The 26,847-nt window shown below is 29.6% G+C and overlaps 7 protein-coding genes across 8 annotated transcripts in view; 3 read left to right on the top strand and 4 right to left on the bottom strand.

Moving 5' to 3' along the window:
• The window catches only part of LOC113378696, a 37,652-nt gene extending 35,373 nt beyond the window's left edge, over positions 1 to 2,279 (bottom strand). The window contains exon 1 of the mRNA XM_026619258.1: positions 2,115 to 2,279. The gene's annotated coding sequence lies outside the window, so the exon portion shown is untranslated. The remainder of the gene's footprint in view (positions 1 to 2,114) is intronic.
• A 5,809-nt stretch (positions 2,280 to 8,088) lies between these two features.
• On the top strand, positions 8,089 to 17,413 carry LOC113375574 (protein O-GlcNAcase-like). 2 transcript variants are annotated; one of them, XM_026615514.1, is made up of 21 exons: positions 8,089 to 8,263; positions 8,340 to 8,391; positions 8,782 to 9,010; positions 9,088 to 9,192; positions 9,477 to 9,639; positions 9,777 to 9,905; positions 10,036 to 10,179; positions 10,244 to 10,444; positions 10,622 to 10,758; positions 10,867 to 11,329; positions 11,437 to 11,552; positions 11,798 to 11,889; positions 11,958 to 12,126; positions 12,220 to 12,394; positions 12,524 to 12,577; positions 12,719 to 12,804; positions 12,972 to 13,155; positions 13,327 to 13,463; positions 16,012 to 16,092; positions 16,818 to 16,977; positions 17,093 to 17,413. In XM_026615514.1, the coding sequence occupies exons 1-21, from the start codon at positions 8,182 to 8,184 to the stop codon at positions 17,221 to 17,223; spliced, it is 3,090 nt and encodes a 1,029-aa protein (XP_026471299.1). In that variant the 5' UTR covers positions 8,089 to 8,181; the 3' UTR covers positions 17,224 to 17,413. The 2 variants fall into 2 exon arrangements, with proteins under 2 accessions (XP_026471299.1, XP_026471293.1); XM_026615508.1 differs by having other exon boundaries at positions 10,607 to 10,758.
• Positions 17,414 to 19,557: 2,144 nt separating this feature from the next.
• LOC113363487 (aurora kinase C-like) lies at positions 19,558 to 21,075 on the bottom strand. The gene is made up of 2 exons (XM_026605984.1): positions 20,565 to 21,075; positions 19,558 to 20,251 (listed from the first exon to the last, which is right to left on the bottom strand). The coding sequence occupies exons 1-2, from the start codon at positions 20,919 to 20,921 to the stop codon at positions 19,715 to 19,717; spliced, it is 894 nt and encodes a 297-aa protein (XP_026461769.1). The 5' UTR covers positions 20,922 to 21,075; the 3' UTR covers positions 19,558 to 19,714.
• Positions 21,076 to 21,473: 398 nt separating this feature from the next.
• On the top strand, positions 21,474 to 22,884 carry LOC113373092 (aurora kinase C). The gene is made up of 2 exons (XM_026613418.1): positions 21,474 to 22,238; positions 22,311 to 22,884. The coding sequence occupies exons 1-2, from the start codon at positions 21,744 to 21,746 to the stop codon at positions 22,836 to 22,838; spliced, it is 1,023 nt and encodes a 340-aa protein (XP_026469203.1). The 5' UTR covers positions 21,474 to 21,743; the 3' UTR covers positions 22,839 to 22,884.
• Positions 22,885 to 23,219: 335 nt separating this feature from the next.
• LOC113373114 lies at positions 23,220 to 25,818 on the bottom strand. The gene is made up of 3 exons (XM_026613436.1): positions 25,623 to 25,818; positions 23,618 to 23,782; positions 23,220 to 23,517 (listed from the first exon to the last, which is right to left on the bottom strand). Exons 1-3 carry the CDS (start codon positions 25,669 to 25,671, stop codon positions 23,264 to 23,266), a joined length of 468 nt encoding a protein of 155 aa, XP_026469221.1. The 5' UTR covers positions 25,672 to 25,818; the 3' UTR covers positions 23,220 to 23,263.
• Positions 24,492 to 25,632, top strand: LOC113373102 (guanine nucleotide-binding protein subunit beta-like protein 1). Its single transcript, XM_026613427.1, has one exon. The coding sequence runs from the start codon at positions 24,620 to 24,622 to the stop codon at positions 25,556 to 25,558; it is 939 nt and encodes a 312-aa protein (XP_026469212.1). The 5' UTR covers positions 24,492 to 24,619; the 3' UTR covers positions 25,559 to 25,632.
• A 314-nt stretch (positions 25,819 to 26,132) lies between the features above and the next one.
• Positions 26,133 to 26,676, bottom strand: LOC113373128 (60S ribosomal protein L14; the record flags this gene model as incomplete). The annotated part of the gene is given in 2 exon segments (XM_026613444.1): positions 26,133 to 26,356; positions 26,482 to 26,676. Coding segments are annotated over 2 exon segments (381 nt in total), but the record flags the coding sequence as incomplete, so codon positions are not given.
• Positions 26,677 to 26,847: the final 171 nt, after the last annotated feature.

The raw sequence follows: 26,847 nt of genomic DNA, 5'->3' as shown, positions 1-26,847 counted from the left end.
TAATATACGTTTATATTTAAAAATGTTTCTGATTTAAAATTAACTAAATTTTTTACTTTTTTTTTTCACCAATATTAATTTATATATCAATATTTGGCTTTAGTACGTTCTTTGTGATATTGTAAGATTTCAATGCTGTAATATTGTAAAATATTATAAAAAATGATTTATTATTAGTAAACTATTAATTGTTTAGCATTCAAATAAAAAATACAATTATTGTAGATTGTAGTATTGTCTTATTTTTTTTAATAATAATAATGACTTGAATAATTTCTCTATATTTATATTATTGTTTAGTATTAATTATAGACTAAAACTACTTTCCACATAATAATATTTTTTTACTTAATACATTGCTTGTCATGTGAGTCATATATGTCATCAGAATTATATGTCTGACAAATATGATTTGATAGAAGGAGAAAAAATGTTTTAATATAGGGCCATGTCAGTCATATATGTGTGACAAAAAATAGTTTTTTTTTTCAGGAATTTTATCAATTTTTTTCTTCGATACATTATTGATTCATTTTTAACTAAATTATCTAAAACAGTTACCATGACCAACGTGATTTTTTTATATTATTTTAATTAATATATTTTCTTATATTATAATATTAAAATTAATGTAATTATACTAATTAAATGACCTGCCTTTGCCAAAAACTATTCAGCACGTCTCCTTATCAATACAAAACTAATGTTTTTTAAATTATTCAAATTCGTTGATCGGTGTTCCCGAAATCGTCGATAAAAATTTGTATCCGCACACACACACCACACACATACACACGCACATACACACACACACAAATACATCAATTTTTTCTGAGGTATGTCAAAATATTCAGAAACCTTTGAAACGTAAACATATATACAAATTTTCATTTTTGATTTTTTTTCGATAATTTACCCTACGGGAAGTTAAATGATAATTAGATTATTAATATAACTTATCGACTGATAGTGATATTAACATATCTTTATATTTTTTTGTAAATAAAGTTTTAGCTGAATAACATGGAATTGTAAATATTGGAAAATTGCGACGTTTTAATTAATTAACGCCATGTCAGTCATATGTGTCTGACGCTAAAAAGATCTACATAAGCCATATCAGAGATATCAACATGGTAGAAGGGGAAAAACATTATTAATATAGGGCCATGTCGGTCATGTATGTGTGAAATATAAAATTAAGTGGGAAAACTAATTTTCTTTGATACATTAAGTTTTCTTGATACACTTTTAACTAAATTATCTATTAAAGTTATTATGGTCCGTGTGATAATTTTTCTGATATTATCGTGGCGATTACCAGTATATAATAAGTGATTATTATTATTATTAACTTCCCGTAGGGCAAGTTATAGTAATCGCAAAAAATCGAAAATGAAAATTTTTATATATCTTTACGTTTCAATGGTTTCTGAATATTTTGGCATACCTTAGAAAAAATGGATGTATGTGTGTGAGTGTATGTGTTTGTGTGTGTGTGTAAGGTAACTCAGTTTTTAAGAGAATGGAGCGTCCGATTTTAATAATTTAAAAAGCATTTTACTTTTATTGACAAGATAAAGAATTGATTAAATTTTTATGAAGGCAGGTCCAGCGGTTTCGGAGATCTAAAGAAAAAAGTAAAAAAAATGCCATTTGGCGGTCAAAAACGAGCATTAGACATATGCACATCAAATTATCAGATATTTTATAGAGATTTTAACAATAAGTATAAATTTTGTTTACATTCCTATGGGTTCCGTACCAATGTTTATTCGTTAGACGGCGACGCAGCGCTTATGCGCTTTGACATCTCGTGTCTATGCAGTTAAAGCAGTACGATTGCTTTGAAAAAAAGTTCAGAATTTCCAAAATATGTCAAAATAAAGAAGACTTTTTTTTCAAAAAAAAAATTTTTTTTCAAAAAAAAATGATTTTTTGTCAAATTTATAGTTTCTCAAAAATCTAATTTTTTCGATATAATTTTTTTTCAAAAATGTTGATTGTTTTAAAAAAAAACGATAATTTTTGGTACGGGAAGTTCCAGCAATTTGCCTTAGGCACGATGCCATGCGCCCCACTAGTTAAAATTTGTTTTATAAAAGATGTTTTACCTGCAAATAGTTTTTACAATAAAACTGCCACTCACAAATAAAGCCACTTAAACTCAAATCACAAATCACCAAGGACCACTATCACTTGCGTCTTAATAATGTATCACAATTACATCAAACAATTTAATCCTGATTCCATAAAACGGTGTACGATATTATAATTGTTTCACTCTTGCTTTCGTTTGCTTGGCTTGCAAATGATATGTTAGTAGATCTGGCCTTCGTCGTTAATAACAATTCAATTCATATTATCTGAATAAAACGAGTTTTATCTGTTGGCGGCGATATCGCGACCGCGTCGTCGTCGTCGTTGTCGTGTGTCTCTTTGCGGAGTGAGCGCGAGTGACTAACCGTTCGGCGGGTTAGCGTTCGGCGTTCACGGTTAGCGGCATGTGCTTCTTGTGCGTGCACAATACAGAAGTACGGGTACGGAATACGACCGACGGGGGCATCTCTACGCGACGAACGAGGGGACGGCAGGACGATAGGACGACCGACACCTGGAACGGGAGGGATAGAAGGGATACAAGATACAAGGACCGGTGTCGGATGAGGATTATTCAGGTTGCAAATTTGCGAATGAGATGTTTTTTATTTTATTCGTAAGCCTATTATGCTTATCTTCTATATATATTAAAATAAGTCGGGTTTTCCTTCCTGACGAAATAACTCCAGAACGTACGAACCGATTTCGACAATTTTGCATTCGTTGGAAAGGTCTCGGGCTCCGCAAGGTTTATAGATAAGAAAATTAGTGGTGCATGGCATCGTGCCCTAATGCAAAATGCTGGAACTTTACGCACCGTAATTAAAAATTCAAGTAATGACATTAGTGAGAATTATCAGAATTATGCTTGGTTAAGTCAACGAGCAATTCTTGCCGCAAAGAATAATGATGTACACGCACTGAATTTCACTATTCAATCAAAAATTGCTGGCGATTTGGTGACATACCAATGATTCCGACTGGTCTTCCGTTTGACTTCAAACGATTGCAATTTCCAGCTCGCCTTGCGTTCGCAATAACAAGTCTCAAGGCCAATTGCTTAGTGTTTGCGGGATAAATTTCAAATAGATTATTCAGAAAATTATTGTTTTTCACATGGGCAGTTAAACGTTGCCTGTTCACGAGTTGGAAATGCATCCGTTTTGTTTGTGTTAACGTCAGACCAAAAAACAAAAAATGTGGTTTACCAAAGTGCACTTCAATGAAACGGATAATTTGCGGATTCACTTTCATTTACTTAGAGAAGTTCAACTAGAAAACACTTCATTTTTGTAATTGAAATAAATTCATTACTGTTGTATAATAAAATCAAATTTTTCTTTTTCAAATATAAAACAAACAAAAAAATTCTTCATCTTTCTCACGAAACCATCTGGTGGCGAAACGAAGTTCGTCGGGTTTGCTAGTTCTAATATAAAAGTACAGTGGTATCCTAACATTAACACTAGATATACCAGCCGTTTGAATATACCTATTTCTACCAATACCAGTCAAAATGACTGGTCTCTAAAAAAACATACTTATTGTGCTTTTAAGTTGAACAAAACTAATTACAGCTGTTAAATACACTTGTCAAATAACAAAATATATTAATTTTTAATAGTTTTTACAGTACAGTACTGTCAGTACTTTAGCACAATACTCATTAAAAGTGTCCGGCAGCACCCACTTGTTTGCGCGTAAAATTACAGCTACCGACGTGTTTTTAGATTTTAATTTCAATGCCATATGAATAATTGTAAAAATAATATCGGTTATTGCATTTATACCCTTTATGGTATATGTTTGAAGAAGTTTCATTACTACAAATTCGCTTAGAGGGGTTGATTCTTCATCTTCCGCTAAATACGGGCAACTATTTGCCATATATTTTTTCGCTTTCGTTTCGCGATGTCGTTCGTATGTCGAATCGCTCGTATCTCAAAGCAAATTTTTGCATATGCATTGAAATGCCACTGTGATTTTTGTTAAGTTTTTTGAATACTAAAAAAATGATAATTAACTCCCATAGGGTAAGTTATAGTAATCGCAAAAAAAACGAAAATGAAAATTTTTATATATCTTTACGTTTCAGAGGTTTCTGAACATTTTGGCATACCTTAGAAAAAATGGATGTATGTGTGTGTGTGTGTGCGCGTGTGTGTATGTGTGTGCGGATACAAATTTTTGTCGACGATTTCGGGAACACCGATCAACCGATTTGAATAATTCAAAAAAACATTCGATTCGTATTGATAAGGAGACGTGCTGATTAGTTTTTAGCACAGGCGGGACTAGCCGTTCCGAAAATACGGGGCAAAAAGTGCCAAAAATGGTAACTCAATTTTTAAGAGAACGGAGCGTCCGATTTTAATAATTGAGAAAACATTTTACTTGTATTAACAAGATGAAGAATTGATCAAATTTTTGAGAGGGCAGGTCCAGCGGTTATAGACTCTCAATAAAAATGAGTTAAAAAATATCATTTGGCGGTCAAAAATGTTTATTGGACTTATGCACATCAACTTATCAGATAGTTTATAGAGATTTTCATAATGTGTACACATTTTGGGTATTTTTTTTTTGGGATTGGTACCAGGATTTTTAATTACGATACGGGAAGTTCCAGCAATTTGCCTTAAGGCACGATGCCATGCACCCCACTAGTTAATTTTATTAACAAGCCTCTTATGTTCTAAATCTAATATGAATAAGTACAGTGGAATCCCAAAATTGAGTTTAATTCGTTTCGCAATGTCGCTCGTATCTCGAAGCAAATTTTTCCATATGCATTGAAATGCCACTGTGATTTTTGTTAAGTTTTTTGAATATTAACAAAATGATGATTAATTTACCGTAGGGTAAGTTTTGCATATCTTTACGTTTCAGAGTTTCTGAACATTTTAGCATAACTTAGAAAAATTGATGTATGTGTGTGCGGATACAAATTTTCGTCAACGATTTCAGGAACACGGTTGATTCAACCGATTTAAATAATTCAAACAAAATTCGATTCGTATTGATAAGGAGACGTGCTGATGGTTAGCTTTTGGCAAATTATTTTCTAATGACACCTTGCGTTTTACCGCATCTAACTGGGTTCAAAATATCGAAAATGAAATTTTTTATATATGTTTACGTTTGAAAACCTTCTGAACATTCTGGCATACCTAAGGAAAAATGGATGTATGTGTGTGTGTGCGGATACAAATTTTCGTTGACGATTTCGGGAACACCAATCAACCGATTTGAATATTTAAAAAAAAAATCGATTTCTATTAACAAGGAGTTTTTGGCAAAAGCATGTCCAACCGTTTGGAAGATACTGGGCAAAATGTACCAAAAATAGTAATTCAGTTTTTGAGAGAAACGGACCGTTCAATTTGAATAATTCAAAAAACATTTCACTTGTGAAATGAAGAACTGATTAAATTTTTGGGAAGGCAGTTCTATTATTATAATAATTATTGGGATGGCAGGTCAGAATATTTTATAGAGATTTTGATAATAAGTACAAATTTTGTTTACATTTCTATGAGTTCGGTAATATGTTTATCCGTGAGTCTGCGACGCGGCTTGGATATTTCGTCTCTATATGCAGCACAATTTGAAAAAAAGTTGAACATTTCCAGAATATTTTCAAAAATTTCAAAACTTTCAAAAATCTATTTTTTTCCAAGTTTTCAATAAAAACTTCAAAGTTTTTAAAAAAATTAAATTTCAGCACGGCAAGCCTTAAAGCACAATGCCATGCACCACAAGTTTACTATCAAAAAACAGCCAAATTATTTCTATTGTAGGAATATCATGTTACAACTGACGAAATTTTTCAAATTTTTATTTTGCCATTAGGATTTTTCTAAAAAATTATTACTCGTCCAAAGCTCGTATCTCGAATTTTGCTCGTATGTCGAAGCAACGATAATAAATAAAATAATGTTCAAAATCTGTATTATATCGTATTTTTAGAGAAACCTACAAGATATAGAAAAGAACAGCCCTTAGTTGAATCTAGTAAATATCAATAATGAATTATAAATTTTTAGTCAGTGTATCATCTACTTTTATTAATAAATTTATTTCTGAATTTTTGTACACCCCTAATATTATTTTGGTTTGTTATTTTCTATGCGATGTTTACAGAAGAAAATTTTATGACTCTATTACTACACCGGATTATAAGGTAAAACTCAGGTAAGAAGAAATAAAATTTAGTCCAATAATCCCTTATTTTTGTACGTTGCGCTTGTAAAACTTGCGTAAATATATTTCGTAAGATGCAGGGATTTTACACATTATAGTGAAAATTTTTGCAAAATTACCAAGACTCTAAAATCTTGTACTTTTGGTTGGTTCTTTTTTTCTCAAGCTGTCTCAATACTCAACCCTTATGATCATATATACTTTTTATGAAATGTATTTACAAATTTAAAATCCCTTAATAAAATTAAATGAATAAAAGCATTATAAATGTTTATTAACATGTTGGTTATTTTTTTATAACAAAAGTGAACATTATGGTTCGCTTTTAAAATAATTAATATTCTGCAAAAACAACAAACGGTGTTTGGGTACCAGCTTATAAATGCTTTAACTTTTTCAATTTTAATTTCTAATTTAGCAAATTTTAATCAAATATTCTTGAAAATTTTTACACATTATATCCTTTCGTATGGATTCAGGTTTTTGCCTTTGTTTTCATTTTTATTTCTTCTAAAATATTTTTAATTTTTTGTGCAAATTATGATAAAACAAAACAATTAATTAATTATATTTTATTATATTATATTAGTTATCATATTATTATTTATTATATTATATTAGTTATATTAATATAACGGAAAGACTTTTAAAATTTAGCAATTTTTATTATTTTATTAGCAATTTTTTTTTATTAATAATTTTGATAAATAAATATTTGGTACGAGTAAATATATATCATAATAATTAAATAAATTGTGAAATTAATAATTAAATATAATATATTAAAGTTCCTATAATTTAAAAATAATCTAAATAAATTATTTAATTAGTTTCTATTATAGTTTAATTTTAGCACTCATTTAAATTGGTGCTTCAATTATTTGAGAGCAATTTGATTTATATATTATAAAATATAATTTTTTAATTCAATTATTTTGTGTGCTAAAATTTTGCAGGTTTTTAATTCAATATTCTTTTGAGAGCAATTTGATTTATTATAAAATATATAATATTTTTTTATATATTATAAAATATATTATATAAGAATACAAAATATTAATTTATAATTTGTAATTATGTTTAATGAAATATAATTAATTTCTGAATGAAACTATTAGGTTTATACTTTCATAGGCATAACCTTAAGAAATATGAATCAATATTAAGAATTTGTGATATCTCAATATCTATATGTTGTTATTATTACAAATAAATTATCTGTCGCTGGAAAAAAGTAAACTTATTTAAATGAGCAAGATTTTTCAATAAAAATACAGAATTTAAAGTATATATATCATTTGAAAGTTTAAATTATTTCTGTATAAAAATACATAATATGACTATTTTATTATATATTTTTAACAAAATAATGATGCAAAAATTTTTAGATATATGTATGTATTTTTAGTAAACCAATTAAACAATTAACACTAATTATAACTACTAATTAAAAGTGTAACTTATATATAAGTCATTACGGCCATAAGAGGACAGCACCGTTTATAGTTCTTGGGAATTTTCCAAATAATTCGCATTAGAATTTTAAATATATATGGACATTGAACTATCCATTCTTAATGACTCTTTTATTCATTGAACAGAATGTTTCACTTTTGGAATAGTTGCATTTGAATTTGGCGCTAAATTTTCCGCGAAATCAAGTTCGCAAACAGCTGTTTTCAGGTCAAAGATTCTGCAGAAGCAAAGTTGCGTTGTCAATTTTTTTGTTTGTTTGATTTTGTACTGATTTATAATATCCTGTTAGATTAATTATAATAAAATAATAATGTGATATAAAAATATATAATAAATAGTTTTTTCTGCCGCACATCACAGTGTTTATTTATAATTTGTTATTTATGTGGTTATTGTCATAAAATGGCAGAAATCGCAAATGCCTCGAAGAAAAGCGATAGTTTGGGTTCATCAAATGGAAATTTTATATGTGGAGTTGTAGAAGGTAATAAGAACGATTTTAATACATTTTAGTGAATTTTTATTTTTGTGCAGGTTATGAAAATGTAACTTTGTTTTAGGTTTTTATGGAAGACCATGGACAACAGAGCAGAGAAAAGACTTATTTCAAAAGTAAGATTTAATTAATTATATAGAAGTAAAAGATTCGGGGTTCAAAGAAAAGTGAGATTTGGATATTTAGAATGTCTATAAGTGCCTCGTAATAACACAAACATTTTTAGGATTTTTTAGGTTATTTTGTCAATATTATTATAGATTTTCAAATGATAAATGAGTATGAAATGATAAATGAGTTTTATACTGTTAAAAAACTTAATAACACAATAATTGGTGCATCATGTTCTATAACCACAATATTAAACATGATTTCATCTATGTAAACCAATAATCGTTGGTTCTATTTTCGTTTCTTTCAAACATTACCAAAGATAACTATTGTCAATACTTATTCTGACAACTTTGATATTTCCATTACTATAAGAAATAATTTATTTTACTTAGGTTAAAAAAATGGGGAATGGATTCCTATGTATACGCCCCAAAGGATGATTATAAACACAGAGCCTATTGGCGTGAGCTATATACAGTTGAAGAAGCAGATCATTTAACCGGTTTAATTACCGCTGCAAAAGATCAAGGAATCGACTTTTATTATGCACTATCCCCAGGTTTAGATATAACTTATAGTAATTCAAAAGAAGTTTCTGCACTGAAAAGAAAGTTAGAACAAGTATGATAAATTTATTCTAATTTTTCTGTTACATATCAAATAACTTGTATACTAATTCAGTTCTTTAATTTTTTCAGGTATCTCAATTTGGTTGTACAGCCTTTGCTCTATTATTCGATGATATTGAGCCTGAAATGACTGAACCCGATAAGGAAATTTTTCAGAGTTTTGCACATGCACAGGTGAGGTTTTTATTCTTAGTATAATTGATTCAAATCGACCTTTATAGTATACAAAGATACTAGATATAGTTGTGACTATAAAGTAAAAATGAAGTCCATCCTAAACTTCATCTTTAACTAATCTACAATCATAAGAAATCCTCAAATTTTATTAGTAATCAATTATCCAGCAAATTTTTTAGTTTATTATTAATTAGGAAGCATAATTATATACAAATGAGTTTCCTGACAATGCATGCAATTTGATTTGATATTCAGAGATATATTAATAAATATTTTTTAAGGTTTCTGTGACAAATGAAATTTTCCAACATTTAGGATGTCCAAAATTTTTGTTGTGTCCTACGCAATATTGCAGTACGCGAGCTGTTCCTTCTGTCACGCAATCAGAATATTTGAATACACTTGGATCAAAATTATCAACTGAAATTGATATTATGTGGACAGGTAAGAAATAATTGATTATTGATCATTAAAAGTTTATTTGTATGTTTATAGTCTATTTTTAATTATATCATACATAATTCCAATACTCTTAAGTTTGAAAATTTATTATTGATTATTTCATTTTTTTATTTAATTAGGTCCCAAAGTAATCTCAAGGATATTGACTGTAGAATGTATTAGAGAGATAACAGAAGTTTTGAGGCGACCACCAGTTATTTGGGATAATTTGCATGCAAATGATTACGACCAGAAAAGAGTATTTTTAGGTAAGAAATTTACAATATAAAAATTGTATTTTGAAACTACAATTTTTTGTAACATCATGTTCATTGTATATTACTTTGATTATTTTTATTTGGAATATATTCAAGCTTTTTATATTTCAGGTCCCTTCAGGTCCCTACTCTGGTAGATCACCTGAATTAATACCATATTTAAGAGGTGTTTTGAGTAATCCCAATTGTGAATATAATGCAAATACTGTAGCCATTCACACATTAGCGCATTGGTCAAAATGTAGTTTCGATGCTAGACATTCAAGTAAGAATTATCATTTAATGATTTGTAGACTATCATCACACTCATTTTTTTTATCAATTCCCAGATGATTCAATTTCTGCAGATATTAAATTGGAAACAGAAACTGAAGAAGGATTTAGTAATGAAGATGCACCAATGGGCCTTTCAAAAAATACATATCATCCAAGGCAAGCTTTAAGAAATGCAATAGCTGAATGGTTGCCTGAATTTTCAATACAGAAAGCTGCCTTTGGACCATTTATTAAACCACAACCATCAGTGCCAGGTAAAAATATTGAATGGAAATAGAAAGAAATATTTGATTAAAATAGGAACTTGATTAAAATAAAATAATAAGTTAAATGTATGTAATATAAAATCAATAACTTATCAATTGTGTTCTACATTGGTATGTTTAATATTGGTTTTTCCCATCGTCACCCTTCAGGCTTTATTCCAACAGCGATGCCGATCATTCCAATACTGCCCTCAGTCAACACTTGCATGAGTTTGACCACCACTACCAGCTCCACCACCACCACTGCTATACCAGTTGTACCGACTAATCAACTTCAAGCATTGGCAGACGTTTGCAGCACGGTTAGTATTGAGTAGCAGACTGTTTGGATCCATTTTGGAAAATTTATGATTTTGATGTATGGCTTGATGTATTGAGTGTTTTATTATCCTTATTGTTTTTATTTTCAGGTATCAGGCAATGAGCAATTCAGCCCGCTACCAAACCCTGTGATGAATTCTCTAGTATCTCCCACAAAAGTAGTATTAAATGATTCTATACCCAATCCCATAACTAGTACTGTAGCCAATCTGCCACTTCCTCAAAACATACCTGTTTCCAGTATTCCCGTACCAATTATGTCTATTAAAGCCATGGAATCAAGTCCTGCTATTGAAACTGAACATATTTGCAATGATAGTCAAAATGAAATGGCAGTAAATAATTCTACAAATGAAGTGGATAAAATTATTGATGATGATACTGTAGATCCTGATGTTGCAGCTATTATTACGCCAGCGGTTTGTGAAGATTCAAAGTTAAATAAGATGGTCAGTGGGAATGATGAAGATTTTGTAGTTTCAAACAAAAGTGTGATAAATTGTACTGAAATGAATGGTACAGCTAAACCAATGAATGGTGATATGGCAACAGGTAAAAAAAATATTTGGACATAATAATATGCATAATAGAAGTAAATTATGCCATTTTGAACCAACTTCTAAAATTATTAAAATTTTTTAATAATTATTCTGTTTCAGAGGATAGTTCTCTTTCTGAGCCAATGGAATGTGGAAGCAGTAATACTTCTCAGCCCAGTCCCGTCCATGTAGTTAAAACAATTGAAACAGATGTTATTATGTCAGAAAGTACTTCGGTAGGATAATTTTAATTATCATCTGTTTTAGTTTTATTCTACTTCAGATTATTAAATGGGCTAATAAACATTAATTTTTATTGTGATTTTAGTCAACAAATTATAAGTTATAATAATTTATAATAACCAAATAATTTCGTGATTGATTTTCACATAGTTGAAATCAAGAATTTATTTAACTTCTACTTATTATTCCATGATTTTTTTTATTCAATTCCATATCACTTTGAATTCACTCTTTCTAGAACTGTTCTGGAGGTAGTATGCAAGTTGAGACGTCTGATACTGCATCCATTTCAACTGTTGGAACTACTGAGATGACTATTGATGCAGAAAAGTAAGGATTTTATTTAAGGTCACTTCATAGGTAGTTGATTAATATTGTTTCTGTTTTTTTATTTTCAGGACAGATTTAGTTATGGAAGATTTGGTGTTACTCTGTGATTTATTCTATTTGCCTTTTGAACATGGAAGTCAGGGTTTGCAATTATTACAGGAATTTCATTGGTTGAAAACGAATGCCCAATTAGTTATAATATCGAATAGAAGTAATGAAACTATGTCTAAACCAGAAGTAAGCATAACAGGAACTAAGTATTCTATAATAATACTTTATATATTTTTCATAAGAATGTTTATTTTCAATTTTGTTCTTTATTTTTTTTAGGTTCAAGAATGGTTTAGAAGATCAGATAAATTTTCAACTTTATGTTACTCTGTTTCAAGATTAGCATTAAAGTTAGCTCACTGTCAGAATCGAGAATTATTACATGACCTATACTCGTATGTTTGGGACATGGGAAATGTTGTCTCGTTACTAGATTCATATGTGAAATGGCTAGGTAGGTGCGTGGGCAATATAGTAATTTAAAAATAATAATATAAATAAGTTTACTGTACATTGAATTTAAAGAAAATGATTTGCATAATAATGTTGAAATATCTTCATAGATTTATTTTTTTTTCCACAGCTTTGGGTAGATTTCCAACAAATATGGCCAGTTATATCCAAGGAAGTTACACATGTAAGTATTTTTAATTTTATAAATTTATTACTTAGTTATTTGAAGTTTTTTTAAATTTTATCTAGTTATTAATTCTGGTTTATTTTCTTTAGTACCTCATTTAATAAAACATATGTTTTTTAAATTAACTTTCAATTTTAGGGTTTTCTAAAGGTTGGAAAGAAGCATTTATGAGTGGAGATCAGGAACCTTGGGTTTTTAGGGGTGGTCTCACAGCTGATTTACAGGTAACATATGCTCATATTAAACACGGCATTAAAATAATGCTATTATGTCGAATATTTTACAATATCTATTTATTTTATACTTTGTTGTCTGTTGCTTTCTCACCCCAACTAATATATTGTAATCTTTTTTATAAAGATATAAAGAAATTTCATCTTACATTTTTTAGAGGCTGATACCAGTAGATGCCGGAAACGACCTGTTCATCTACAAATTACCAGAATTACCGGAGCTAACTTTATACACAATAAGACCTTACACAAATTCTGATGAGGCTCGGGTTTATAGAATATGCCACGAAACCTGTAGAGATGGTTCGGATGCTACTGAATTGTTTCCTGAACATTTACAAGGTTAGCAATACTAACATTTTGTACAGATAACAGATATAAATGTTTTATGCCTTGAAGCATTTGAGAATGGACTTGTCTTGTAAATTTATAGTTTGAAACAATTTTACTTTAATTAATTTTGTTTTAATTTATTTTTCAAATTTGTGTTTAAGTTTTATATTATTATTACAGGTATTCCTGCTGATAGGCTAGTCGGTCCGTTTTTGACTTTGGTTCCTGAATTTTGTATGGTGATAGAAGATGGACGTGATATTGTCGGTTATGCATGTGCTGCATTAGATGCTAGAGTTTTTTATAGAAATCAACAGGTTAGTCGTGATATTAAGATAATTTAATAATCTGGTGTAACATCAGAATTTTTCTAAAACAAATATTTTGTTTTGGCTATAGTTTTGTAGTCCAGTTTCCATGGGAACTAGAAAAAATGGGACTGAAATACGCAATATTAACGTCTTTGAATTAAAATCTAAAAAATATTTTACAATTTGCTTTACTAAATATAAATATCGATAATCTGTTATCTGATTTTTCAAAATTCTACAAATTGTTTTACTGAATGCTGTAAAAATTGTCTTTCACTATAACACAGAACAACCAAAATTCAGCATATTTATATTTGATAAAATGCTAAAAAATATACTCGATAGTTATCCATGATTTTTTTTAAATCAAATAACTATCTGAAAATTTTTGCGACATGATTTTGTGTAAAATAATTTAATTATATGAATAGAAAGTCGTTTTTAACTTATCTTTATGTAGTTTACATTTATTTATCTTATTGTGGAGTTACAGTTACATATTGGAGCAGATAAGTATAATGAGCGCTTGCGAAATTCATATAAAAAGAGTCAAGAAAAAGATTGGAAAAAATAACATGAGTCCTTTTGACACTGAACATTTTTTTACAATTAAAAATCATATTACAAAATCCTAAGAGCAATTAACCAATACAAGCAATTAATGTACAAAAAATATTTGGCGAAATAAATTAAAAGCATTAAAATTCGAATCGGTGAAAGCAAATTGGTTCGATGGCTTCATTCTGGCAGCATTTTTATGTTAAAGAAGGTCCCATGTACGGCAGTTCATCAAATATCAATGTGGTTGGCTTTTTAATAAGATTCAATTTGAAAACGTTGCTTTTGTTAATTGATTCTAATTGATAAAAATTCATTATTCTCTCGGCGTTGTATGGAGGAGCTAGAAGATCAAAGAAAGCGGCCGGTTTATCCATACATTCTATTTCGTGGTAGTTACCTTTACGTGGGGTAAGGATTGAAACTCTTGACTTGGGATCAAATACAGTTTCTGTCATTTTAGTGACGTATAATTGCTGATTGGCTTCTTTGTTCTTAGAATCTTCAGGTTTATTAGCGTCTTTCGTTTTAAGTCTTTTGTTATTCGCGGCCGTCGTGGTCATCACCTTCAGTTGAGTTTCGCTGTAAGACGCTATTCTGACTTTACCATCAAGGATTTTGATAAACCCATGCATGTTTGGATGGTCATGCAAAGGAATTTTCGTGCCAGGTTTCAAAATGTACACTTTCATAGTCAGCAACTTATCTAGATACACATCCATGCAATAGAAGGCCACTTTCGATTCCTTTGTCCAAAATTTCGGGTCCAACTTATCCAAATTCAAATTAATGTCTTTGCATTTCATCTGATGTATCACACCTTCTAAGGACTTCACGTTTGAATCAAATGCCGAGTCCTTCTCCTTTTTGATGGGAAGAAATCGGCTTCGGCCAAATGTCTGAATAGATTGCCGAAATAGTCTTGACACCAGCGTTGTTGCCATCTTTTTATTATTTGTACTTTGTATCCGATTCAGCGTCACTTGTAAATTTCGTCAATGAAAAAAATATAAGTCGTACGATGGCCAAATTTTGTGCAGTTTATATATACATTACTAACGTAGGGTTATGCCGGTACAAAATTATGTGAAATTTATTTTACTTGTATTTTCATAAAAAAGAGAATCGTACATTTGTTTTTCGAAAAGGCGCCTATTTTGATGTTTTATATTTTTTTTTGAAATGTGTAAATATAAATTAAAATATAATAAAGAGTGACCCGACGTACGTGTGTTTCGAGATACGAGCACTGAGCGAGTAAGAACTTAAGACAATGATTTTTTCTACCACAGAAATATTTTGGCATTTTTATTGTCCATAGTAAATTATTTTCTAGTTAGTCATTTTAATGATCAATTACATATTATGTAACGATTTACCGAGAATTATTTGATGTTTGAAGTTTTAACTACGCATTATTAGGAGGCGTTCATTAATCACGTTAGGTTTTTAGGGTGAGGGGGGCTTTTACAAAAAAATACGAAAAATCACGTAAGGGAGGAGGGGCATAGTAAGATATCACGTGTATTTATTTTTTACCAGAATCCAAGAATTTTGAAAGAATTTCTCGTAACTAAAAATACACGTGATGTTTGGTTGCGAAGGGAGGATAATTTAGAATATATATGTAATTGTACAGTTAAATGTTGAGGTTTTTGCCTTTTGTACATTTACAAAATATTATTTACTTTCATAAAGAAAAGGGCCATGTCTCTTGAATTAAAGCGTGAAATATATAGAAAAATATGAGGATGGCAAGTAAGGTATAACTTCACCTAAGTGCCTTACAATATTATAATAAGCAGCTTTTTGAGCTCTATAGATAAAAAACACAATCAATATCATGAATAGACAGGATAAAACAATTCTTAAATTAATAAATAGTAAATTTATTTAGCAAGAATTCATTGGGAGCCGCAAACCGAATCATTCGGCATCTCTGGTTCAGATATTAAATTCATAACTTTTTCTAATTATATATGATTCTCTTTTTCAGATGGCTTGGATTCCTGAAATGTGTCTCAAGTATCCAGCTTCACTTCTGGACGACGGCAGAGAACTTTCACAAGCAGCAAAGGTATTTATAGAATCAACTATAATTTATTATGATTTTGTAGTTATCATATACATGTGTTTATTTTAAATGGTTTAGATTAGAAAGCATTCACGAACATTACTTCAAAATATTTTCACATATATTTATGGCTTATTTGCACGTTGCCAGACATTCTTCCGGTTGAGGTTTCCAGTTACTGGACGCCAACGATTTGCTTTGGGAAAGCAGGCCAGTAGCTGGCAACGCCAGCGATATTATTATTATTTCTTACTAACAGATATAAAATTGGAAATGACCTGGTATTTGTTACCCAAGCTTGATAAAAACACTCTTTATTATATTTATGGCTGGTAATGGATATCGAAGTGGTGGCAAATACATGTCGATGTGAAACTACTAAATTTGATTGGTGCAATGTCTTTGTATAAGGATTAAAATGGAAATGTTATATTAATTTTTGGGAATGCTTTTGAAAATGTTCTGTAAAATAAATACTGAATCAAAATTTTAAACATGCTCAGTTTGATATTCTTTGTGCTACCTGCCATTCCTGCTATATGTGGTCAATAATAATTACGTTGTATGTTAGCATGTTATTTTCTTTAATGATGTTTTTAAAACCATTCATGTTTCAAAAAATTGTTTGAAAAGTTTGAAAAATGTTCCTTAACTTTGTCATTTCAAATTTGAATCCAAATATATTTTATATTCATAAATGTTATATTTATTGCTCGTTTGTTTTTCAGGAATCTTTAAACCATTTCCACAACTTCAAATATGAATGTCCAGACAGTGTCCATTCTCAACATCCTTCCATAATGTGTTGCAGTGTATTATCAGTTATATCTGATTGTTCTATTGCTAAACGACTTGTAACCTGCATGCTGGCTGCCCTTAGGGCTAATGGTAATGTATAATTTTTTATAATATTAAACATTTTGTGATCAATAAGAGTCACTATAAATGAGTATAGTTTATGGTGTTTGGTGAATTATTATAAAGTTGATATTTCTTTTACTAGGTTCCTTTGGTGTTCATGTATGCATTAATTCAACTGATCTTTATATGAATCAATTCTACTCAAAACTCGGATTCATGGAAATCTATCAAGATCCAATCAATTTAAGAGTCTACCTAGGAAGGACATTCTAGCATAAGAAAAAGCCACTTCTAAGTGGGACAAACATCATTATCAGAAGCATCATAAGCAATAAGAATAAATCATAGCAGGGCTAAAAATTAATTGAATATTTTGAGCTTGTTGGAAAGCGGCACCGGATCGATTTATTTATGATATTTTAATCTAATCTTATTTTTACCTCTTTGATTAGTGGTTGTATCTCGAGTGGTTTTTGGATGAAACTATTTTTATGTCGTCCATCTATGGCTGATGTTTTGCTGTGTAACATATATGTTAACTATATATTATAATGTAATATAAATAATCATGATTTGTAAACTCTGTTGAGTCGAATATTACATCAAAGTTTTATATTAAATGATTTTTATTTTATATAATTGTTTTTTTCTATTTTTTGTTTTCAGTCAAATGATGTTTTCCTGTTGTTTTACTTTGCATGTCTGTATTTATCTTTAGCTTATGAAGGTAAGGCATTTTGAATTTGAAAAGTAATTTGTCAATTTTTTTTTTATTAAATAGTTACAATTGAAATTGTCTAAGGCTATGTAGCCTTCTGTTAGTAAAATCCATTCTTTTAATTTTAAGTTTAGAAATTTGAATTTCGCGCTCTCGACGTCCTTTTACAAATCACATCGCCGTAGCGCTGGCGGCCAAAATATTGAATGGATTTTGGAAATTCAAAAACCCCGCTTGAAAGATATGTGTTGGAAATTGTGCTGATTAGTTTTCAGTAAGAATCGGCCAGGCCGTTTCTTCGTAATATTGTTATAAAAAAAATTGACAATTGGGTGTACTAAGTGAAAATCTTAAAACGTTATAGACCTACGTAAAGTGAGTCATTAAAAATCATTAAAGTTTTAAATAATGGGTCGTTCCTAAGACGCATGTCGGAGGGAATTGTTCGTTTCTAGATAAATAATTTAAAATATTTAAAGCATCTGTCGAATATGACTGGAATGTATGGAAAACTTCTACAAAATTTAATAATAGTTTTCAACATTAGAAAGTTATGACGCATCTCGGTATATGTCAATTAATATATTGATATCTTATTGATAGGGTTGATATTAGGATGAAATTAGGTAATATCAATGCAAGGTGTAAGTTATCATTTTTTGTTTACGCTTAATTACAACCACTGACCTGTCATGTAATCGGCCGGAACTTAGAATTGATTTGCTCAAATCCCTAGGACGGCACTTGATAAAATTTCACTTGCATTTAATGTTGATACAAATAGTAAAACTGAACCAGTAATAGATGTTTTATCGAACAAACAATTAGTAGAAAATAATGCACTTATACACCCACTGCATGACGTTCGGGTACTAACGAAGTAATTCGTATTGACGATCGTTCAACAGAATACTGCGAACAAGATAACCAACGTTCAAAAATGAAAATTTTGATATATAAAAAAATTCGTTAAAATAATTTGAAATATAAATTTGTTAACTGGGAAGACTTAATGCAATTTTTTTTATTATTTATATTATTTTAATCATTTTAAAAGTATAAATAAAAACTTAAAGTATAAGCGTGTAGGAAAACTTTTATAACATTGTTGCTAAAATTATTACACATAAACGGTTTTTTTTTTTCAATATTTACATAAAATCAAACATTTTCCAGATTTTAAACATAAAACAAATTTTGTGTTTGTTTCACATTAATAAAATTAATATATAAAAGTATGTAACAAACATTAATTTCTATATCATTCACAAAATTCATGCAAAGTATTTATATATAATAAATTAATAAAATGAGCTTTTTAACTTGCAGCAAAATAAATACTTAGATAAGAATTTCATTTTGTTTATTTGTAAAATGTACAATTTTTTGAACTTGCTTTAATGATGACAACTCATACAGTGTTAAAATGTACAAATTAAATAATTCAAATATTCATCCTCAACAAAAACTTCATTTGAAGGATCATCTAGTGCTCCATGTACCATCATAGATAATGAGTATAAATACTTCCAATCATCTTTTTAACATATACTATTTAATGGCAATTTGTCCAAATTTGCTAATCCATCCACAGTATACAAATAATAATTGTATGAGATTATGATTATAAATACATATAGTTATTATATCACAATAATGCCAAAGATTTAAAACAAGTAAATTGAGTATTTATTGCTTATTGATAACTGTAATATAAATATACATATAGATAAAAAGTAAATTAAAGCTGTTTCTTATTAAAATCTCTTTAATACCTTAGTAACAATAGCAAAAGAAGCTGGTCAATTCATTTAGTTTATATTGCATTTTCATATATATTGATATCAAAATATTAATGTAAATTATTCAAATAATTTCTATGCGTCAAAATTTGCCATACATAATAGACTCTTATTTATAAATTATTAATGGTAATAACAATATATTCTATAAATATAAGTAAAATTCTAAAGTTTTATAAATACAAAATTAGTTAAATATTTTAGAAAATTTGTTGCTTACTCTAAGATAAAATGCCCTTAATCATCATGATAATACATTACTCCAGTCAACTTTGTCCTGATCAGTGATCCACAAATGTTTTGATAACTCTAAAAGTGATATTCTTTGAGAGGGATTCGCCACTAATAATTTACTTATTATTTCTTGGGCATATTGAGAAATAAAGGTAGGTAAGACATATTGCACATTTAAAATTTTATGATGGCTATCTAAATTATTGTCACTCATAAAAGGAGTTCTCCCTGACAATAGTTCATAACATAAAACTCCTAATGCCCATAGATCTACTGCATTCGTATATTTCTTTCCTTGAATCATCTCTGGAGCCAAATAATCGGAAGTGCCACATAAAGTATCCATATTAGAACTAGGCATGTGAACTGCCCATCCAAAGTCTGCTAGTTTTATTTGTCCTCTATGTCCTAATAGTAAATTTTCAGGTTTAATATCACGGTGAACAACTTTTCTTTCATGGCAATAATCCAGAGCAGATATAACATCTTTTATGTATTTAGCAGCTTGTTTTTCTCCAAAACGCTTGTTTGGTTGCTCTTGCATAAGCTGTATTAAACAAATAAGAATATAAGCTATGCCAATAGTAATTTTATTTACTAATAAATGCTGGACCTGTTCTGTAATGATTGAAGTGCCTAGTAATGAGATCAATTTTTGTTAAACATATAATATTTATTTAAAATTGAAAATAGCACAAAATACTGGCAGCGGATAATCTCTTATACTGTACTATCCCAATTCAAGTTATACCTGAACTAGGGATTTTTAAGCACACGATTTGCCTTTGAACAGAGCACCCATAAATATTTTATAGCTATGACATTACCAATCAGTTATATATTATATATTTTCAACAAACCTCATATAAAGCTCCACCTGGTGCAATTTCTAGAATTAAATAAATTCGCTTATCATCATGAAAGTATCCATACATTCGTAAAATATTTTCATGCCAAAGATGCATATGTATATCTATCTCTCGCAGAACCTGGTTTTGAAATTTTTCTTGTAGCACATCTTTCTTCAAAATTACTTTTAAAGCTACAACGAACTTTGATAGTTTTTCTCTGGCTAAAAATACTTTAGAAAAATGTCCTGTTCCCAAACATTTGCCTATATCAAAATCATGTAGATGAAAGTCTGTTCTTTTTCTATCCTGACAATCCTCTAACACTGCGGTATTGCATGCCGTACGAGTTGAATCTTGTTGATTCATGATAAAAGAATTCCAATTATTTTTGATAAAATATAATCGTTTAAATAATTTATAAAATAACGAAGTTTAGAGACCGCTATAAGTTAAAATCAAAGCATTTGTCATAAAAACTTTTAAAACCAATTACACAATTAAAGTAAAATAAACGTCAAGTCACCGGTAAAAATATATTGCGAATTATAAAAATATAGGTTTTCATTATTTAATAATATATTTTTGGCATTTGTCGTTCAACAGTTAAAATGGCATTTTGTTTCTTAAACCATAGATAACACAGAAAGATGTCCGCCCAAGCCTGTCACACGAATATTATTATTGTCCCCTGACTTAGCACAAAGCTGCCTAAAGAATGAAATTTACATTTTTTCAACGGTTTCGATCATTTTAAACGTTTTAAATATTTTAAATCATTTTTTAAATAAAGTAAAATAAAAATATCTGTACACACGCTTTTCTTCATAATTTAAGTTTCTTAATATTGCCACAATAGCGCTAGTGTAGTGTTGAGTGACTTTTCTCGTTCATAAAATAATCATTGTCTACGTTTTCATTTCATTTATAATGGTACGATGAGGAGATGAGGATATTTTAACATGAAATTAAACTGAAGACGGACATCCTTGTACAAGTGCATAAGGCGTTTTCCATATTAAGAAATTTTGTAGTCTTTTAATGTTAACATATTAAAAACGTAGTACCAGCTTGAGCTCATTTGACATTTTGCAGCCAACCGCCATACAAAAGTTCGTTAATAAGTTAGTGCAATAATATATTTAATAAATGTTAAAACTGTGGAGGTAATTTGATTGATAAACCATAAACATGAATAAAAACACCGTATCCAAGCATTTAACGTCAGTGCCCGTTGTCAAAAACACACAGAAACCTGAAATAGTCAAACAAACTTTTAACAAAGAGAATGTTGAACAGAACATACGTAAACCACAAACACTAAATAATGAAGAATCCCGAAATCCTACGACAACTGTACCTGGCCCTTCTGTAGATAAGAAACCAGCTGACTCTACAAAGAAAGTATGGCAATTATCTGATTTTGATATAGGAAAAGCCCTGGGGCGAGGAAAATTTGGAAACGTATATATGGCACGTGACAAAGCATCTAAATTTATTATAGCCTTAAAAGTTTTATTCAAAGATCAAATAGCATCGTCTCAAGTAGAACACCAAGTTAGACGAGAGATAGAAATCCAGTGCCATTTAAAGCATGAGAATATCTTGAGAATGTATGGATATTTTCATGATGATAAGAGAGTTTATTTGATTTTAGAATATGCCCCTGGTGGAGCTCTGTATAAAGTATGTACAATTTATTTTGTGGTAAGTGTATCTTTAAACACAAGTTATTGATTCCTATACTTTTTATTTCAGGTAATGCAAGAGCAACCAAATAAGCGATTTGAGGAGGCGCAAGCTGCTATATATATTCGTGATTTGGCATCTGCACTCCTATATTTACATGATAGAGGTGTTATACACAGAGATATAAAGCCAGAAAATCTATTATTGGGTAACAAAGGACAATTGAAAATAGCTGATTTTGGTTGGTCAGTCCATGCACCAAGTTCTCGAAGAACCACTGTTTGTGGAACATTAGACTATCTCCCTCCAGAGATGGTACAAGGAAAATCTCATACAAAACTAGTAGATCTATGGTCACTGGGAGTTCTATGTTACGAGTTGCTGGTAGGAAAGCCTCCTTTTGAAACCGAAAGTTACGACCAAACTTATATTAAAATTTGCAAGGCTCAATATACCACACCAAACCATGTATCAATGGCTGCATCTCATTTAATTAAATGTCTTTTGAATGTAGAGCCAGAAAAACGCATACCTCTAAAAGAGGTTTTAAAACATCCTTGGGTCAATGGTTCAATGCAACCAAAGATAAATAATTAAAAGAATATTTCTTCACTTTATACCCACAAATATTTTATATTAATAATTTGTGCTATTTTTATAAGAATTTTTATTCAAAACTGTATATAGAAAGATTTAGGATTGTACAATTTATTTTAAATTTTAAAGTTTAGTTTAAAAACTGTTGTAAGCATTCAATTGGGTTTGTAACCCTAGTCATATTGAAACGTATTGAAAATATAATTTATGATAAAATTGTTTTTCAAACCATTTTATTTTATAAGTTACCGTATCAGCATATTAAATTCCATTGAATTCTTGTTAAAATCAATCATAATTAATAGTTTGAGAATTGCAAAACCATGATTAATGAAATTACTGAATAATCTATTTCTCCATTTCATTTTGATACATACTGTATATGTTTCACAATTTGTTATATCTTAACAACAGTGTATTATTAATTACTCTGTTTTGTAACCAGAATGATCTCCATGAGATTCATTCACAAAAAATTGCTCAGATGAGTATTTTCTTTTAGTTTTTTCCATGTAATTTTCTTCCTTGCCCCTTATTCTCATTTGTCTGTGATTTGAACTATTATTATCACTGCACAAATTAACCATGTCTTCTAAATACTGGATCATACCCAAAAGTTCTTGTTCAAGTTGTGCATTTGTTGAAAAATCGAATGATTGAGGATCGCATCCTGGAGCACCTTTGAAATATTGAATTCAGTGATAATAACCGTTGAGTTTAGCATAATTATATTAAAGATTTATTATTTCTATATTTTTATTAAGTTAAGGATTCAAAACCTTCTGTGGCTTGAACATTCTCCCATTTAGTGAAGGCATCGGTTAATGCTAAATATAGTTCTAATTTTTTTGGGCAAGTCCATAATTCAGCTTCCCTGTCCAAATGAATTTTTGAAATCGCATCTAAATTGCTCCATGTATGAAACAACCGTACTAGCCTTGGAACTGTTGTTAAAATAATTACTTTAATTTAGTAAAATTATTAAAGTATGTAATTTGTGTATTATAGTTATTTAAGGTATAATTTGTTTTATATTGAAATATATGAATTATGTGATTAATATAATATAATCTATGTGTGGTTTAATTATAATATAATATAATTGAGTTACAGAGAAGCTGTGAGTGTTATAGCTCATAGATAATACAACTATAAATACAAATAAATATTTAACTAATATTAATTGGATTAATTTTTCATTTGTACTATCAAACATAGAAAAGGAATTCCAATTTTTTTCTGCAAATTGTAATTGTTTGATTTATTATTACAAAGTTTATTGAAAATATTTCCAGTATTACACAGTTTAATGAATTTTTATAACTAAACCGTTTGTGGTAGACCATTAACATTCATAGAGAACTATCATTATATTGTCTAGGATCAAAATCATCAAAAAATATAATTATAACAATTAATTACAAAGAAACTGTTCGACCGATTTTTACCAAATCAGCATGATTCCTAAATGATTTTTTGAGCAGGATTTTTGAAAAAGTTGGACGTTCGTCTACATATATGTTTCGAAACATATATATAAAAGAAGGTGTTTTTCTTTAGAGGGGTATGGGCTGTGCTAAATAAGAATAAATATTTTTTTATTCGTTCGAAGGACATACTTTGCATGTATATTTTTATTCTCAACGTCTTGTTGACGCGACCATCTGTCATTGGGATGTTGTCAGATCGTATGACCTCAAACAAAAATATTATTGCGTTGTAATGTAAAATAGTAAACATCAAATTTTTTAGCTCGTTTGAGAATTATTTCTTGTGCAATAATGGCTCTTCTTCCACCGGATCCTGTCTACATCCTTAGAGGAAATACACCAATCCAATCATTAGCATTTCACAAAGGATTCGACAGGTTATTCAGCGGAGACCAAGAGGGCACGGTCAACATCTGGGGACTACAGACCAATAGAATAGAAAATACCATCAAAGTCGGAGATAACAATGTAATTCATCTATCCCATACTAAAGACAACCTTATAACGCAAGACAAAAACGGCAAAATCAAATACTGGAATTTCGGTCTTAAAGGATACGAAATCGGCGAGGTCATATATTCGGATTACATTGGTTTTAGTAAATTTTCTATCTCTGAGTCTGACAAATTACTAATTGTACCTGACAAAAACTCTGTTATTAAGGCATACAATTTACAAGGGTACTTAATTACTGAAATCGTACCTGATGACCCTAAACCCCTTGGAATTGTTATGTGCACAAAAATCATAACACTGCATAACGAAGTTTGTATTCTAGCAGCTTATGAAAGTGGTGATTTACTTTTGTGGAATTTAAACAAAGGTAAAATTCTAAGTAATCTCAAGTTATCAGAGTTCCCGATAACTTTGGATTATGATCAAACTGCCAATCGTGGAGTGTATGGATCCAGCTCGAATATCATACATGTATTTAGTATAAAATTATCAACAGATGAACTGTTTAAAAAATGTGATATAAATTTGAAGAACAGCGGAATAAATCATCTCCAAATAAGAAATGATAAAAAAGTCTTTGCTAGTGGAGGATGGGATGGAAGTCTGAGAATATTTTCATGGAAGAGCTTAAGACCACTTGCAGTAATGAATGTTCATAATGGGCCTATTAATTGCATTTCATACTCTGAAGACAAAATTAGCACTTGGTCCAACTCAATTTTAGCAGCTGCTGGCAATGATGGAAACATTTCTTTGTGGGATTTATATAATTAAACTTTTGTGATATATATTTTTATATGAATGTCATAAGAATAATAAAGATTTGATTATTACTGACCTTCTGGAATTACCATATATATGGCATCACAAACTTCTTCCCGTAGCATTCTGGCATTTCATATTCAATCTTATTTCTTTTTGTATCAAAATATTTTTATATAAAAGTCAAGCCTGACAAAACAATACTCATTTGTTTTTAATAATATTCAAACACTTATATATCAATGGTATAGTTTTTTAATTTGAACACTATCTTTCACAGTATAATTTAAGGATTAAAGTTGTAATACTGTTAGCAAATTGATTACCAATGTTTAATTTTCCTGCTTAATGTTTATTGTTGCTAACCTGCTTTAAGTTTGTTTTGTTGCTAACTTCTTTCAAATACACTTGATAGATTTCAATTAGCTAATGAAAAGTTAAAATAAAAGATCACTGTAGATATTTATTAAATTAATATCTAAAAGTAGAACAAACTGAATATAAGAAAAAGTGTCCTGTAATGACATTTGCAGAAAAACTAAATTTTAATTTACTGTGATCTTCACTTTTTCAAATAAAAAACAAATATTTTAAATATATTTTATTCAAGAACTTAAGACAAACTTATTTTTTTACAACTTTTTTAGGCTTCGGTTTGTCTCCACCTTTGGTGGCTGTGCCTTTACCAAATAATGATCCATTACGTGCTGCAGTCTTTCTTAAGCAGTTGAAAGCAACAGTGCGTAGACGATTTCTTCTTTGACGTGCTTTTCTCAATTTGAAGCGGTCAAAATCTCCCATATTTGCTCTCTGCAAACGAAATAGATGAGTCAAAGTATTGGGCAGTAAAGTACTAATTCAATTTAATTTACACAATATAAACTAGTTCAACAATTTAGTTCACTTAGTTACTAAGTAAAATTTTCACATCTTACCGCTTGTTTAGCTGCGAGCTTTCTAGCCCACATGCTCTCTGCCCATTTTTCATCAACTTTAGCATCTGTCCATGCTTTTCGAACAACACGTGTGGAACCAAGGTATGGGAATTTGATGTTGAACTTAGTTAAATGTAATTGATTGATTCTTAATGCTTGGCGTGGAACACCACTACATGGACCATCAACAAGCACCTGTAAGTTAGATTACAGTATTAATATTGAAAAGAACCAAAAAGAAATAAAATTGTATTATTGAGTACAATCAGTTAAGTGTATACTAGCTTCATATGTGTATCAGTCGGCAATTCCTATCAAGAATTGGATCATCATAAAATATAGAATGAGGGCAATAAACATTTTTAA

The sequence above is a fragment of the Ctenocephalides felis genome, unplaced genomic scaffold (genome assembly GCF_003426905.1).
Source record: "Ctenocephalides felis isolate EL2017-DRISC unplaced genomic scaffold, ASM342690v1 CF-g0.4_SCAFFOLD_00845, whole genome shotgun sequence".
In the NCBI taxonomy this organism is placed as follows: domain Eukaryota; kingdom Metazoa; phylum Arthropoda; class Insecta; order Siphonaptera; family Pulicidae; genus Ctenocephalides; species Ctenocephalides felis.
The sequence above is the reverse complement of the archived record's forward strand: the minus strand, read 5'-3'. Positions and strand labels throughout refer to the sequence as shown.

Bases quoted from the DNA above. Each gene is read 5' to 3' on its own strand.
- LOC113375574 (XM_026615508.1), top strand. From the start codon at position 8,182: ATGGCAGAAATCGCAAATGCCTCGAAGAAAAGCGATAGTTTGGGTTCA. The intron at 10,180-10,243 runs GTAAGAATTATC...ATCAATTCCCAG, and splicing joins TTTCGATGCTAGACATTCAA to ATGATTCAATTTCTGCAGAT. The intron at 10,759-10,866 runs GTTAGTATTGAG...TTTTATTTTCAG, and splicing joins TGGCAGACGTTTGCAGCACG to GTATCAGGCAATGAGCAATT.
- LOC113363487 (XM_026605984.1), bottom strand. From the start codon at position 20,921: ATGAATCAACAAGATTCAACTCGTACGGCATGCAATACCGCAGTGTTA. The intron at 20,252-20,564 runs GTTTGTTGAAAA...TGTTTAATACAG, and splicing joins CAGGTGGAGCTTTATATGAG to CTTATGCAAGAGCAACCAAA.
- LOC113373092 (XM_026613418.1), top strand. From the start codon at position 21,744: ATGAATAAAAACACCGTATCCAAGCATTTAACGTCAGTGCCCGTTGTC. The intron at 22,239-22,310 runs GTATGTACAATT...TTTTTATTTCAG, and splicing joins CTGGTGGAGCTCTGTATAAA to GTAATGCAAGAGCAACCAAA.
- LOC113373102 (XM_026613427.1), top strand. From the start codon at position 24,620: ATGGCTCTTCTTCCACCGGATCCTGTCTACATCCTTAGAGGAAATACA.
- LOC113373114 (XM_026613436.1), bottom strand. From the start codon at position 25,671: ATGCTACGGGAAGAAGTTTGTGATGCCATATATATGGTAATTCCAGAA. The intron at 23,783-25,622 runs GTCAGTAATAAT...TTTTAACAACAG, and splicing joins ATATATGGTAATTCCAGAAG to TTCCAAGGCTAGTACGGTTG. The intron at 23,518-23,617 runs GTTTTGAATCCT...AATATTTCAAAG, and splicing joins GAATGTTCAAGCCACAGAAG to GTGCTCCAGGATGCGATCCT.